The 16,052-nt window shown below is 43.6% G+C and overlaps 1 protein-coding gene across 5 annotated transcripts in view; it reads right to left on the bottom strand.

Moving 5' to 3' along the window:
- The window catches only part of BCL11A (B-cell CLL/lymphoma 11A (zinc finger protein)), a 97,770-nt gene extending 81,856 nt beyond the window's left edge, over nt 1-15,914 (bottom strand). Inside the window, exons 1-3 of one of the 5 annotated variants that reach the window (XM_008583739.1) lie at nt 15,476-15,909; nt 9,611-9,807; nt 8,365-8,694 (exon numbers count right to left, since the gene is read on the bottom strand). In XM_008583739.1, the coding sequence (XP_008581961.1) occupies nt 8,365-8,593 (229 nt within the window). In that variant the 5' untranslated portion in view covers nt 8,594-8,694; nt 9,611-9,807; nt 15,476-15,909. Of the gene's footprint in view, nt 1-8,364; nt 8,695-9,610; nt 9,808-15,475 lie in introns of all 5 variants that reach the window. The other 4 variants (XM_008583738.1, XM_008583740.1, XM_008583742.1 and 1 more) reach the window with 4 other exon arrangements.
- Between the last annotated feature and the right edge of the window lie 138 nt (nt 15,915-16,052).

Genomic DNA, 16,052 nt, shown 5'->3' with positions numbered 1-16,052 from the left:
TTAACTGTGAAATTGAATGATTTGGGCTGAAAGAGTTAAAATAGAAAGTAAATGGTTCATTGGGAGCTTCTCCCTAAATCATGAAATCATGGTTTACCTTGAGCTGGTGAAGAAAAATGCTTCAGATTTGGTTTGAGGGGCTTTTTTTTTTTTGACCAAAAAGAATCGCCATATCTAAAATGTAAAGGATCAGGCTAAAAGATCAGGCTTGGCCTATAGGGCTTTGTGCTACAATTAATATAAGAATCCAAGCTACACTTTATTTCCCTAAAAATTATCAGATATGATTTTTTTCCAGCTTTTTTAATGCATCATTACATATCAAGACAATGAAGAACTGATGAATATAAATTTAAATGCCCTGACGCTTAGCAGGAGGCTTTCTTGTATTTTTTAGAAAGTTCAAAAAGAAAATAGAAAAGGAAGGGAGGTACACAACAGCACCTATGTTCTTTCTGAATGCACCTTTGCAGGTTTCACAATAATTCCATTCTTTATTTTAATGGGAGTTTTTAATCAGTGGATCAGCCTCTATCGAAAACTAGGATCAAATTGTAGGTGTAATTGTTCAGCGCCAGTGCTAACAACAGTGAGGATACAAACAAAAACTCATTGTGAGTGACCAAAGGTCCCTAGGTATCCCCTTCATCAACATACCTGCTCCAGGTTCCCACTGGGAATTCCCTGGCGGAGACTGACTCCGTTCTGAATAACATGCTGCCAACCCTATCTGGAAACGGGTGTGCAAGGAGCCTTCTTGCCTCTTCTACAGGAAGTTTAAGCCTGATCATCTCACCTATAGGTGGCTATAATTTGTTGCTTAGCACTCTGAGAACTTGGTATTTTATCTATCTAAAGAGATCAAAAAGAAAAAAAGGAGGCCAGAAGAGGGAGCAAGCTGAGGCCCAGCCTAGCTCTGGTGCCCGCATCAACTGTGCACAGCGCGTTGCCGTAGAGGGGCAACCTGCTCAGGTAAGCCTTCCAGCAGCATTGCATCAGACCTGCTCAGTCTCTAGGGTGAACCAAGAGATGAAACACTTTGGTTCCCTGTCTGCAAACTTCTAATTTGCCAGTTCTTAGCAGCTTATTTTTGCAAGTGTTTTGTTTCAGGAAACGTGTGTATTTTTTCTTTGTCCATTTTGTGGATTTATCACAACTGGTTCTGACAGCTGTTGATTCTGTTAAATGAACACATTATAAAAATCCTCTTTAAAACCTCAAGAACAGTGGACTCAAAAATATAATGGTAAAATATTTTAATGGAGTTCCAATTAAGAATTGGTTTTTTTAAAAAAAAAAAAGTACAAATGAAGGTACAGAAATCCTTCAAGTCAGCACTAAATTTAAACTAAATGTCAGTCTGTGTGTGTGTGTGCATGCGTGTGTGTGAGTGTATGTGTTTAATGGGGAAAGAGGGGTGTTGCAAATCACCACAAATATTTACACTGTACTCCCTTTGTTCAAATCACATACTTTTAACAGGAAAAGCTGGAACTGTGGCTATTTAAAATTTTAAATATTCAAACGCCTGTAATTAACCATATGAAACAAATTATGTTGCATTTCTCCATACCAGCACATGCAAAAAATTCTGGTGCTGGATGGGGAGGTGGCAGAGTTGGGGAGACAACTCCAAGAGGAGGAAAGGATGATGTTTCCATTTTGCTACAGATCAAAGGAGAACAAGAATGGAAACTGTGGCATATCGAGCATTTTTCCATTGCTGTCTTTCACACTGGGCTATCTAAGTTTATACAATTCCCCAGACTAGCTGCATATTAAGCTTGCTGTGTACAGCTTTATTATGGTGCGGTGGTGGAAGAAGCATTAATATTCCAGCTCTGCATCTGACAGGGCATTTACATGCACCCATCTGAGCAGCACCTGAGAGCTCCTCCAAGGTGCAGTAACTGTGCGCCTATTGTAAAGGCAAATGAAGCTCACCTATTCCCTGCTGGGATCAGAAGTGACCTCACCACCCCCCATGCCTCAAATCCTTCCCTTGCCAACCTAACTCAATGCCATCACAGAATGACGAATGAGCTCAGAAATAGACCCCAAGTTACTAACCCTGCTAAGAACAGCAAAAGCCTTTGCTGAAATGTTTTAAAAATGCATAGGGAGTACAGCTGGCCAGTAAAAAGCAGGGAGACAAATTCCAGTGAACTCAATATGGAAAACGTTACATTCTAAAACTGATTAGAAATACAGTCTGATGTTTACTGGCTTCAAATTGAGTTTGGCATCAAGCATACTGACTTCGATAATGCTGGCATTTTTTTTATCATTATTATTATTTTAAATCTGTCTTTGGTCTCTAGGAACACATGTGGAAAGCTAAAGAATTCTTATTCGTCAGGTTACATTTCCTGGAAATTAAGTTCGTGACAGAAAATGACTTCAGTAGCAATAATATGGTTCGTGCTCAAATTAATTAGGTCATTGTTGTAAAAACTATGTGGCAAATTACAAAGGTAAATTTACTATATCGGCCAGTGCTCTATACCCTGGTAGAGAAAGAGAGAAGCAGTTTTAAGGATGCTTATTTACCTGGGTAGGAGAAAAGAACAGAGAAGAGAGGAATATAATAGTCAATTTTCTATTCACATTATAAATAAAAATATTAGTCATTATCCATTAAATTATATAGTCTGACATATTTTATGAACTTTATTAATGTCCTCCAAATTGACACATAAAATAAAAACCTGCTTGATTTGAAATAATGTTAAAAGTGGGCTCTAAGTTAAAATCTTTTTTTTTTTTAATCCTTGAAATAACAACACTGCTGACATAGCCATGACCCAAATGAAATCTGAACAAGCAGAAAGGTACTAAAGATCCTTGGTGATTAAATCTCATGCTAAAAAAGTGGCAAAGTGCCAGGCTGGGTCCAGCTTGATGCTAAGTGCTTTTTATTGCACAAAGCTGGTATATTACTGTACGTAAAAACAGACTGGGGCTTGGGGTAAATTTTGTCAGATGATTTCTTTGTGCAGTAAAGGGTGTGAACGGCCCAACCAAAGTGGATTAAATTCTCATCTAGTGACGCAAGCTCAGTGCACCTTCCTAGCTGTGATTTCTACTTCAGTTAAATTTAGCATTTTCCCCTAAAGGAAAGCCAAACTTTCTTCCTTTCTCACTGACTAATGTGTGAAGCCACCATTCACCTACTCTCCTTTATTAAACACTTGCATTAAGAAATCATGAAAATGTGAAAAATGTTTCCCTAGGATTTGCATGTTATGTACCCCAACTTAGTCCTCCCACATTAGCCAATCTACATGGAGGCTGCAGTGTGAAATGAATGATTTTCCAGGACTCTAAAATGTGCCATTAATATGCATCCAACTCGCCTCTTCCCTGAGCTGAAGGTTGCCTGTCCCGACCCTGCCTGCACATTTCTACACCCAGTTGCATTCTCCATCCCATGAGCAGATCCACAATTAAAGGCCACATTCACTGGCAGAAAGGTGTGCAAAACATATTTCAGATCCTTTATAGTAAAAGGCACAACTTGCAATACAACAAGGAATGGGGCAATTTAAGAAATTACAGCACTGTTCTTTTAAGCTTTCACAGAATAAACACAGAGAATGGGAGGGAAACTTAGTCCCCCCTGCTCCTCCTGTTCTTGAAGTGAATACATATTTGTGTTTCCAATAAAAGGCCATTTTTACATTAACTGTCTGTAACAGCAGGAGACAGAAAAACTAACACAATCTCCACATCACACACAGGATGATCTTCATATCACGTGGACCTAATCTCAAAACTATTATTTATAAAAGAAGACTAGGAAAATGCACAATGCATCTTTTCTGTGTCACCAAACAGGTAATGTCTGAAGAACTTTGGGATCTTTGGGATCTTCTACATTTTAGGATTTTTTTTTTCTTTTTGGCTTTCCGAAGTAAATTTAGCAGCCATGCAGTCCACTGTGTTTAATTAAGCTTTCAAAAGTCCTCTGACAATGCCAACAATTGTAGGACACTTCTGCGGCTCAATCATGCAATCACTGTGACAGTTCTATTTACAATTTGTCTTAGAAAGAGTTTCTCTGACATTGTACTTTGACAAAACATCCAAGCTGCCAGTTCATAACCTTTCTCTGTCTTATTTACAAATACAGCTTGTACATAGGACTCCCAGTTTCATGAACATGAGTCTTTGGGTAGTGGCCTCACAAACACAGGCTCCCTATGAAAATCCTAGGTATTTATTAGGAAACAATATTCTCTATTCTTTGGATTCTGAAGGTAAATAAAATGTTTACCAGTATATTGTCTTTTTGGTAGTGATGTTTTTTGTTTTAGCTGCCATGCTGAAAATTCACTTCAGAGGTCAGTAGTTTTTATTCAGAATCACACAAATAAAGAGAAATGAAACTAAGTAGTCATAACAGGATACTATAATTTATAGTCTCATTTACAATTACACCATAAAGTACAAAAAATACATACTTCAGTTCAGTCTGAACTAGGAAAGAATTAGAATGGGTACAAAAAGAAAAGGCAAGCTGATTTTCTAAATTCTGAAAATCATAAGTATGTTATACTTGATTTACCTTTAAGTAACATACTAATATATTTCCATTTTGAATCCTAGGAAAGAATTAGAATGGGTACAAAAAGAAAAGGCAAGCTGATTTTCTAAATTCTGAAAAGCATAAGTATGTTATACTTGATTTACCTTTAAGTAACATACTAATATATTTCCATTTTGAATTTGGATTTCCCCCTTCGTTAGAGTATCTGTTTTACATATCATTATCTAGATATCAGCTGTATTGTCTAGGCAAATAATTTTAAATACCCTGATACAAATGTCTATGTCTATGACTTTAAGGAGAAAAAGGTGTTTATATGAACAGCAGCAGACTTTACTACATTTTATAAGACTTGTCATATTTTTCCCCATTCTCTCAAAAAGCTAACTTTATGATAGCCCAACCCTAATTTAAAGGTTTCTATGTGCAATAAGACAAAACCTTAAATCTGACACTGTGGAATAATATTTTTGGCCTTTTCTATAAGGGAATAGCAGTTTCACATTCACTAATCTTCGATGAATATTTACTCCATCATAAAATATGAGTCTAGAAAACAAAACAAAACCCTTATTGAAAGCTCTGACTGCCAGTCAAAGGCTGCTGATACCTGATGGCAGATATGTGACACACATGTTGATGAACTGAACACAATATAAACTGCTAATTTCCAGTTAAATTAGAATTTTTCTTTGGAAACCACTAATTTCCAGTTAAATTAGTAATATTTCATTGGTCTCAATGGATCACGATCACACAATATTTTGAATATTTAAATAAAATTTAAAAAGCAACCTGATCATCGTCTATGTGTATAGTTAACATGTGTACGTGGATGAAGTACAGGAGCACATATACATGTATTCACCAGGTCAAAAAGCATTCTCTAGAAAAAAAATACTCAGCTTTGGGATGCCTATGCACAGTCAAAATGCATACCATTTTACTGAAGATTTAAAGAACTCCACCTTATTCTCCTATTTGAAAGCCCTGAATTCTAAGCTTTATTTATCTTAGATGGGATGCCTATGCACAGTCAAAATGCATACCATTTTACTGAAGATTTAAAGAACTCCACCTAATTCTCCTATTTGAAAGCCCTGAATTCTAAGCTTTATTTATCTTAGGAAGAAGATCTGTCACTGTTTTATTCCTGTTTCCTGCCTATAAAATGGCACAGAGCACACAGTGAACTCAAATCCAACTTACATCACTTTAATAAAGCCTTTCCTACACAGCGCACTTAAATGACTACCTTTTATGTGGTTGCCAAACATATTCTTCTAGAGATTCATCAATATATCTCTTTGCTAATGCAGAGCATTGCTTCTCCTTTCTTTTTGTGACACAATTCAAATATCTACTGAATGATTACTGTTATTGTTTCCTTCCTCATCGTAAAAAGAAAAGCAGACTTGAAATTGTGGAGACGTGCTTTAGAGAAATGGGCTAGAGGTATACCGCCGCCTTCCAGAACTCCACTTCAGGGGCACCTGAGGGCCAGAGCATCATAATTTATGTGCAATGGTAGAATGTTAATTTCACCATAGGAAACTCTTAATTCATTAATGTGAATTATGAGAAGTCGTGATTCTATTACTGACAACTTGCTTTGAGAGGTGACTATGCTACTTATGTTCAGCCAATTCCAGGGTGGGAATTAAACACAAGGAAAAGAATCAAGACTTAGTAATTATTTGTGTGTGAAAGGTTTACCTTACGTGGGTAGCAGCACTTGTGCACCCACTGAATATCTTAGACACCTTAGATAGCTTTTCATCTCAGTGAAATTATTTAGTATTAGCCCTGTAAAATATATTTTAAATTTGCTTTTTTCTATTTTTTATTTTTTGGCTTTTCCAGGCTCTACTATTGTGCTAGTCCTTACAAAGGAAATAACAGACCCTTTATGACAACCAGGGAGTTAAGGCAAGAATCTTTTCTTTCCCTACATAGATTTGCAACTGCAACAGTGAAAAGCTTTAACCACAGATAAGGCCTTCCCCCCAGCTTTTAGATTCCTCCGCAAAATACAGAGGCACAGAATTTTCTAGCTGGTTAATCTAAGACTGTATAACCTATTTGGGACCTTAGTAAGAAGTGTGGTTTTAATTCTTGCTTGACAGACACTGTGTTTTGTCTTTTAAACGAGCAGCTCGATATGTAAATACGATGTTACATCACGCAAGTGTTACTCCATATTTGGTGATTTAGCAAGGCTTTGGATCTTCGAAGACGACAAATCCCCTTCCGCCTGCTCTTGCTTCATTAATCATGCCTTACACTTCTGTTCATTTTCCTTCCAGTCACAAGACAGCACATGGAAATGGTCATTGCCATATCCTACTGGGGGGTGGGGAGATAAAATCCTAACCTACATGTCACATAAGCTCAACGTAGAGGATTCAAGAAAAATACTTTGTAAATGCAGCTTCCCTAGTAGCAGATTTCACACTTCACTAAAGGAAAAGTATCTGTTATTATAGAAAGCATTAAGAAAAAAAGAAAATGCCACATTTAATTTTAATGATCAAATTCCAGAGGGGGAGAGGAGAAATAATATGACATTTAATCCCCTCTGGACCACTGACCCATTACGGTTCAAGTGGTCAAACTAGGTCAGAAAGACAAGTTCCAGTGAATCACTGATTGATTACATGCACTATCCTTCCTAAAACTGAACAAACCTTCTGCCTCTTTCTGGGGTGGAGGGGTAGAGAATGCAGGAAAGTGACCAGATGGGCATGGCGTTTCAGTCACCACAGAATCTGCATTCATTTTGTCTAACATGCTAAATCAAAAAATGTTTTCAGGGTCACTACAAAGTGTGGCTGTTTATCACTTAGAGTAGGGAATTTAAGTCTCTCCGTTAGCCTTTAATTCCTTTTCCCTTGAGCTGCTGAGAAACCCACACACCCAGCTACCTCCCTGCTAAAATTAACTGAAGGAAGGAGAGCTGTTGAATGTCTGTATGTATTTTTCTGAGAAAATTTCTACATTGTGTTATAGCAGAAACAGTGGAGTCTGGACTGGACATTTGTAAGGGTGACATGTGGTTGTGTAAACCACAAACAAAATCAAGATACATCTGTCAAAACCACATCAGAGACAAGAGAGAGCACAGAGAAGCATTTATCATTTAGCTGAGGAGGCAGGCTGCAGGGAGCAGCCGTTCCTGTCAAACCAACCTTTTGAAATTTCCAACATGCCCTTAAACTTTTCGAGTAAGCATGTCTATGCGCTTCAGCAACTGCCCTCTCTACTCTGGCCTGGCCAGTCGAAAATGGCATCTTAAAGTCAAGGTCACAGTGTCATCCCACCACGGGACTGTGTTTAATTACAGCCCCATACAGGCTGACAGCCAATATGGATCCAAGGCTAGCCCCGAAGCTCTGTTAACTCTTTCCACCCCCTCCAAACTGCCCTGCCAGCCCACCCCACTTCAGGGAAGACTTGAGAACTAACTGCACCCCTAGGGAGGCCTGACCAGATATTCTGAGTCAAACAGGTCATCAGGTGAACTACAAATGCCTCTACGGCCACTTTGCCTCTGACATGTCACCAAGGCTGGAAATGGACCCTGGAAACTGGACGAGGAGTCCACCTACATCTGACTCTGTAAGGTGGAAAATATTTATTTTCCTGTGTTCTGGATGTAAGCAATAGGAATGATTATTTTAACATTACAGGGCTGTCATGGACAGTCACCTGGAGAGATACAGAAAGCACTTCACCACTCCTTACTGCTTGGCTACAGCACCTCTGAAAATGAAAAGAAAACATGCAAACAGCTTTTCTCCTTGCTTCTCATTTACCTGCTATGTGTTCCTGTTTGGGGCAAATTCCTCTAGATGACGTTGATAAACAATCGTCATCCTCTGGCGTGACCTGGATGCCAACCTCCACGGGATTAGATGCTTTTTTCATCTCGATTGGTGAAGGGGAAGGTGGCTTATCCACAGCTTTTTCTAAGCAGAGGCTGCCATTGCATTGTTTCCGTTTGTGCTCGATAAAAATAAGAATGTCCCCCAATGGGAAGTTCATCTGGCACTGCCCACAGGTGAGGAGGTCATGGTCCCCTTCTGGAGCTCCCAACGGGCCGTGGTCTGGTTCATCATCTGTAAGAATGGCTTCAAGAGGTTCGGCTGTGGTTGGAGAAACAAAGGTACAATTATTAGAGTGCCAGAGAGAAGAGAAAAGGGGGAAAATACATTCCCAACCCCACCTCATCCCACCACATTATGTAAAGTGTTTCTAGGCTTCTCCAAATAATATCCAGAAAATGTGAGCACACAAAATAAGGATGTGGACATTATCAACAAGAAAGCAAATTTATCAATGGTGCAAATCATATATTTAAAGAAAACTACCTGCCTTGCATAACTTCAGAGAAAACATAAACATTACAAATGCATCTAGTTTGTAAATGGAGAAAGAATGTGATTTAAATAAACAGTTAACACAGGGGACATAAAGAAAGCTTAAATAAAAATACAAGCAATACTGGTAAAAACATGGATTGAAACCAAATTTTTCTTTTCTCCTATATGTTAGGCTGTCTATTATGCCAAAGAATAAAAGGAGACATGAATAAATACACACACTCTTTGTGTGTGAATGTACATACTTTAAGTATACAGACACAGCTTCATAAATTAGAAAGCTACTGCATCACACGGAAAACGTGCCACATTTACACTGCTGTAATAAGAAAACGACTGCATTCACCTGTGAAACGTATCTAAATAATAATCATAACGTAGTATAATTCACATTGCCAAAAATCTTTCTGATCTCACTCTCAGCAGTGCCACAAAATCAAAGAAATACCAAATTCACTGGCAAGTCTTCTCAGACACATTAGCTAAATGGGATACTTTTGAGTACTTAAGAAAATAAGCCAATTAGTCATTTTTTCATTCTGAAGAAAGGAATGCCTAAAATATTCTAAACATGTTTGTACTTGATAGCATCCACGACATAAAAATCAGAATGGTCAAGCAAACACCACATTTCAGAACAAGGATGAGAAGTCCTTTCTTTAGAGTTGAAATACTTCACCTAATGTTGTTAGAGTTGACTAATTTTCTGAATGAACTCCAAAAGGCTTCATTATGGGACTATTTCTGCTCACATAATCACCAGTGGATGGTATAACAAGGTAGACATGTCTTTCTTTCCTGTTGGCTTTTTTTTTTTTTTAACTTTGCACCAAAATACTCCAGCATCTTTTTGAACAGTTTCTATCATTTTTTAACCTTCCAAAGGGGAAAAGAGAGTTGGTAAGTCTCTGCTCATGGAACCTTATGCTTGCTCTATCAAAAAAAAAAAAATCATAAAATACCAAACACATCCAGGATGCTGCCAGTTAATAAAACTGAAGCAGAAAATGTACAAGTCTTAAACAGTTAATCAGTCTGACCTTCTTTAGCAAGCTGCCAATTTCACATTTAATGAACTTAAAGCCACAGAGAATCAAAAAATAGATTTTAATTTGAGTGTGGAATATTGGAACAGATTTTGATAAAGTGCAAAAATCCAGTGAACTCAGGTTAAATTTATTTCAACCCTACCCAGGCTGAATATTGAGGGGGAAGATCTGGAGTAACTCCCAGATGTGCTAGGTGAAATAATATTGAGAGAACCCTGCCTTGCTGCACCTGTGCTCAAGTAGGACATGTTGTAATTTCTGGCCTCTGGTACTCCTCCTAATTTAACATAAGGTCACCACTGGAATATGAAGGTTATATTCTTACTAATAAAGGCAGTAAAGTGAGCACTTCTGTTTCTTTGCCCAACATACTGACCAAAAGATAAATACATAAAACACATGCATACTTTTCATATAACAGGAGACAAATGGAAGTGCTTCTGCATTGTGCCTTCATGTCATTTTTCTCCTACATTTGCTTTCATTTTGACCAAGTGAGGAATTGAACAGGGAAGTCATTCTCCAAGATCCCTGGTATTTGAATTAAAGGTCTTAAGAACACATTGGCAAATGTGGCTTTTTTTTGTTTAGCATTAACTACAAGTTCTGAGGTTACAGATTGAAGGAAGACTCAGGAAAAATATTTGATTTTATTAAAGTTACTAGTACGTGGAACCTTTGCAAAAATCATTTTTTTAAAATTCCACTGTTAAGATTCGGGTTTTTTATGCCCAAGGCCTGACACATTTCTGAAAGTGGGAATATTATTTAGGAGCAAAAGGAAATATTCTCCTAGGTATCAAATAGTTAAAGGTAATGCGGTACAAAACAGACTTGGTTAAAGTCTTCTAAATGTAGTGACTGAACTGATTTACAATCAAAACCAGGAAATGAAGTGGTAATTCAGAGGTTGCTGATTACACCTCCACATTTCACCTAATTAATTTTATAGGAGGCAAAGTTCTTGAAAATAACAAGATGATCAAATGTACAGATATAAAACCTGTAACCTCAACATTTTCTATGCTCTTAACGTAAATTATTGCTAATTAACAAGAATTATATCCTAATGTATAAAATACGTTTAACATAGAGCTTCTTGCAAAACATTTGACTAGTGATGTTCAGAGAAATACCAAAACGTGTTTTTATTATTGCTACTATATTATTAAAAATCAGACGAAGTGGGGCACAAAGAAAATATGAAAATACAATTCTCTTGGTGTAGTCTACTCATTTGCATTGACATCTTTTCTCAGTGGCAATCAACATTTCTTTTCTGGGCATCTGATAATTTCTCTGTATTTTAATGCAAATTCCGCTTTCCCTAAAAACCTTCCCAACCTCAGCCATTTTACCCCCTCCCTCAATTCAACTCCATCCTCCTTGGCTCCCACAATACCATCGTTTCTAAGCTCCGGCCTAAACTCCGGCTACAAAGCAGGGAGTCCTCGATTGAAGTGGAAGGGAGTGGGCAAATAATCATAATAATTAGCCGCGAATTCTCTTTACAAGGGGAGCAAGAAATAGAAAATAAAATGCTTCTGCGTTCAAGCAGCAAGATAGACTGGAACGTCTCAATGCCCCAGCGGCAGACTATCTCTTTCCTCTCCCTGTAGTTGCAAAAGAATTTTTTTCTTTCTTTTTTTTAAAGCCTTAGAAGAAATGTCGGGAAAGAGCGGGGAAAACGAGGGCTGCTGGGGGAAGGGAGAGGGAGGAATAATGGGAGGTATGTCTTCAAGTTTGCTTTCCAAATCCTTCCCCTTGATTGTCTCAACAGGGTAAAGAAGCAAACCGAGGTTGAAATGCAGAAGGGAAAAGCAAAGAAACAAAAGCGAAGGCAGTAGCTACAGGCCTGGGGCAGGGGGCCCGGCGGGCGTGGGCCGTGCGGAAAGTGAAGTTGGGCGCCGGGACTCGGAGGCACAAAGCGAGCAGCGTGCTGGCTGCAGGCTCCGGCCGCGCTCGCTGAGAACACGTGCAGCAGCGGCCGCGGGGCCTTGGGGCTGGGGACCCGGAGGTGGCGGGCAGCTAGGGGCCCCGATTGCAGCCTCCACGCCAGTCCAGCCTGGCCGCGGGGTGACGGTTCCCTGAGCCCGCCAGTTGATGAAAAAGGAAGTGAGGTTTGGAAAACACGGCTGGTTAACCTGACGCGGTCTCGTATCACCCCAAGCGCGGGTCCTGAAATTCATTCTGTGTCCACAAGCTTACACTTCTACTTTGGGGGATGTCTGCAAATGCATTGGCCCCGCAACTCTGGGCACCGAGTGTGCGCGCGGCGACTGCTGCGGTTATTCATTATTAATGACGTTGCTTGCCCGCATCATTATGATGATAACTACTACTATTGTTGTGATTTCGGGCTCCGAGGCGAGAGCTGAGGGAGGCGGGGAGGGGGGTGGGGGGCTGCAGAGCCGCCCAGCAAGCCCGCCGCGGCGGCCGAGGTCACTGCTTTGCGCGGGGGTGACAGGATGGAAGTGAACCTGGAGACGAAGTGCAAACTTGCCATATCTCTCCCCTCGGCCGTTCCCCGAAGCCGGAGAGCGCGCCCTCCCCTTTCCTCCCCACCGAAAAAAATGCCCGCCCCGAAAGAAAACGAAAACTGCACCCTGCTCTACGCCCAGAGCCCGCGGGGCTCAGCTCACGCACGGGGGTGTCGGCCGCGCGCCTGGGCGCTTCTCCGCACTGCTGGCCAGAAGCATTTTTAAAGTCAAAATGAAGAACAAAGACATAAGAGGTGATGGGGGGAGGCAGAATTATGCCTAACCGTTTGTTTCCCCCACCCCCACCCCCGCAAATCTCGTCCCTCCCCAGCCGTGAAACGCCGAGCTGGGGGTGGGGGGAGGCTCTGGTACAGGTTCAAGTTCGCTGAGCTTTCTTGATCTTGTTCTGCCTCCTAGCGACCGAATGGCTCATCCAGCCCACGCAGTGGAGGGGGGGCGTCCTGAGGACTGGGATGGCTCCCGCCCCCTCTGCGCACCCAGAAAACGAGAGACCCCACCACCCCCACCCCGAAACTGGCCCCTTAACCCAGTGTCTGCACCAGGACAGGGGGTGGGGGGAGCTAACCCTCCCAACCTGGAGTGTCCCGAGATAGACCCCAAGAGGGAGGGGGGTACAAGGGAGCAGCCTGGACTGCGCGCCCCAGTACGTCCTCTGAGCCCCCACTGCATCCTTCCGAAGAACCCGGCTTTCCCGAGTCCTGCGAACACTGCCCTTCCTTCCCGCCGGTACCTGGCCGGGCTGTAACTTCACACCGCCGCGTGCCGCGTCTGCTCCGCATCCGGCGCGGCTGGGGGAGTGGGGGGGGGGGGAGAGCGGCGAGGGAGGGATGCGCGGGGGTGGGGAGAGGGAGGGCTCCGCAACGTGCCGGGGCGGGGGAGCTTCCGAAGAGTGTGACAAGTTCCAGGGCCCAGTGAAAAATTCAATTCCCTGTGCGCAACCCCCCCCCCCTTTAAAAATTACAGAACTGAGTATAGGTGGTCCTTTAAAATTGCATCAAAAATTAAAATAAGAATCACGAAGCGGGGGGGTGATGTGGGCCCTCTCACGCCTTTCTTTCCCTCGCTGCCAAACTTTCCTAAGTGCCCACCGTCCGCCCTCCCAGGCGCATTCAGCCGGAGACAGTCACTACCACCACCACCCCACCCCACCACTCCTTATATAGACTCACAAGGACCTGCGACCGAGCCGGGCCCAGGGTAGAAGGCACGAACCCAAGGGTGGAGTGCGCCGAGTCCCGGGATCCAGAACCCCCCAAATGCATACTGGAACACACCTCCCCCCGGCCCCCTCCCCCTCCCGCCGCCGCCACCACCAGCACCTGGCCTGGCAGCGCTCAGGCGCAGGGGGCTGGTGGCCAGACGGGGTGGAAGGGGGGCAGGGAAAGCACGTGGTGACCTCTCCGCCGTCTCGAGCTGTGGACAAGAGACGTCTGAGAGAGTACTCAGGGCGGAGGGGAGGAGGCGCGCAGAACGCGCTTTTACAGTTGCTTTGCAAAATAAAGACGCTTTCCAGAGCCGAGTTTCACCCAGCCGATTTCGCAGTCTGGGAGGTCGGAGGGAGGGGGTGGGCGGCGGGCGCCGGGTGGCCGATGCTGGGCTGGGCTGGGGCGCGGCGAAGTCGGGCGAGGCCCGGGCGAGGCCCGACCGCCGCCGCCGCCTGCTCCGGGGCTGCCGCGCCGCGCTCGGTCCTCTGTCTGTTTGTTGGCAGGAGGCTCCCGCACACGCGGTGCTTGTAAACATTCAGACACGAGATTTTTCCCAATCAAAATCCACTTCCACTTTTTTTGAAAATCTTCCAAAAAATAGTAAGAGGAGGGAGTTGCTCGCTCCCTCTCCGTGCCGCCGGCGCTCTAAGTTTGCAACTGAAGGTTTTTGGGGGAAGGGGGTAATTGTATTTTTTTTTTTTTCCTCGATTAGATATTGTGAGATTTCTGCCGGGGTGGGGGGCGGGGGGAGCCAAAGAGGAGAGCATTGCAGAAAAGGGCTGGCGGAGAGGCTGGCTTCTGTTTGGGGGCAAGAAATCGTACATTTTCTCGCCTTGTTTTATTTATTTTATTTTTTTGTATTTTATTTTTTGCACGTCTTCTCCTCGCTGCCCCTTAGGTTCGGCCGGGAGGGGCGGGCAGCTGCAGCCGGGCGGCCGCGGCGCCGGCTCCCTCCCTCCCTCCCTCCCTTCCCGCGTGCCCCCGGCCGCCTCCTCCTGCGGCCCTCGCTTCTGCCCTTCGGCGGCGGCGGCGGCGCGGGAGGGCAAGAGCGAGGAGCCGGCACAAAAGGCAGCCGGACAAACACCCACCTCAGGCCGGAACAAAAGGCGGCAGCGCCGGCCGTGTCTCCCGTCCTTCCCGGCCGCCCAGCTCTCCCCGCCGCCGCGGCCCCTCTCCCGACTCGGCAGGCTCGGGAGCGCCGGGGCCCCCTTCCACAGTCCCACTTTCTCACTATTGTGGGGATGACTACTTTCCTCCCGGTGCACACTTGACCGTGAGCGCGCTGGCTTCCAGGGGCCAGTCTCACCTCTTTTCTCCCCGGGAATTGTTTTTTAGACTTGGACTCACTCCCTCCCCTCCCCATTTTCCTTCGAAGAGTGGAAGCAACCCCCCTTTCCCCTCCAACTCCCACCCCCAGGTTTGCATGTGAGTTGTTCGCATCCTTAGCATTGTTCATTATTTTGCAAAACTAGAGGGGAAAATCATTGCATTCTTTTTCGAAAAGAGAAATAAAGCGGCGGAAAGGAGGAAAGAGGAGGAGCCAAATTTTTGTAAAATTAAATAAAATTAAAAGGTGCGTGCCATCTTAAAAGTGCACACACGGCAATGGTTCGACATGGGATGAGGGTTTTTTCCCCTTTAATCTCTTCTACCTCGACTCTCGTAGGTTTGTCTCGTGAAAAATTTTTAAATGCATGCACACACCCCTCTCTCCCTTTCGCTCTTGCTTCTCGTCCTGCGCGCTCTCGTGATTATTAATAATTATTATTACTATTATTGGGTTACTTACGCGAGAATTCCCGTTTGCTTAAGTGCTGGGGTTTGCCTTGCTTGCGGCGAGACATGGTGGGCTGCGGGGCGGGCGGCGGCAGCGGCGGCGGCGGCGGGCGGACGACGGCTCGGTTCACATCGGGAGAGCCGGGTTAGAAAGAAGGAGACTCCAGAGAAAATATCTTCATCAGTGCCTTTTGACATCCAAAATAAATTAGAAATAATACAAAGATGGCGCAGGGAAGATGAATTGTGGGAGAGCCGTCATGGCTTTTTTTTTTTTAAGCAAAAAAAAAGAGAGAGAGAGAGAGAGGGAGAGAGAGAGAAGAGAGATAGAGGGAGAGAGAGAGATGAAAAAAATGGCAAAAGCCCCCCTGAGCTGCAAGTTCAAGTGCGGACGTGACGTCCCTGCGAACTTGAACGTCAGGAGTCTGGATGGACAGAGACACACAAAACATGGGCAGGGCGAGCAGGAGAGAAGGGGAGGAGGGAAGGGGAAGCTCACACCAATGGACACACATCAGGGGCTGGACATGAAAAAGAGACCAGGACAAGCCAATGGCCAGTGCGGGGCGGGGGAGGTGCGGGGCGGGGGA

The sequence above is a fragment of the Galeopterus variegatus genome, unplaced genomic scaffold (assembly GCF_000696425.1).
Source record: "Galeopterus variegatus unplaced genomic scaffold, G_variegatus-3.0.2 Scaffold3020, whole genome shotgun sequence".
Classification (NCBI taxonomy): Eukaryota; Metazoa; Chordata; class Mammalia; order Dermoptera; family Cynocephalidae; genus Galeopterus; species Galeopterus variegatus.
Note: the sequence above shows the minus strand (reverse complement) of the source record. Positions and strands in the feature narration are given on the sequence as shown.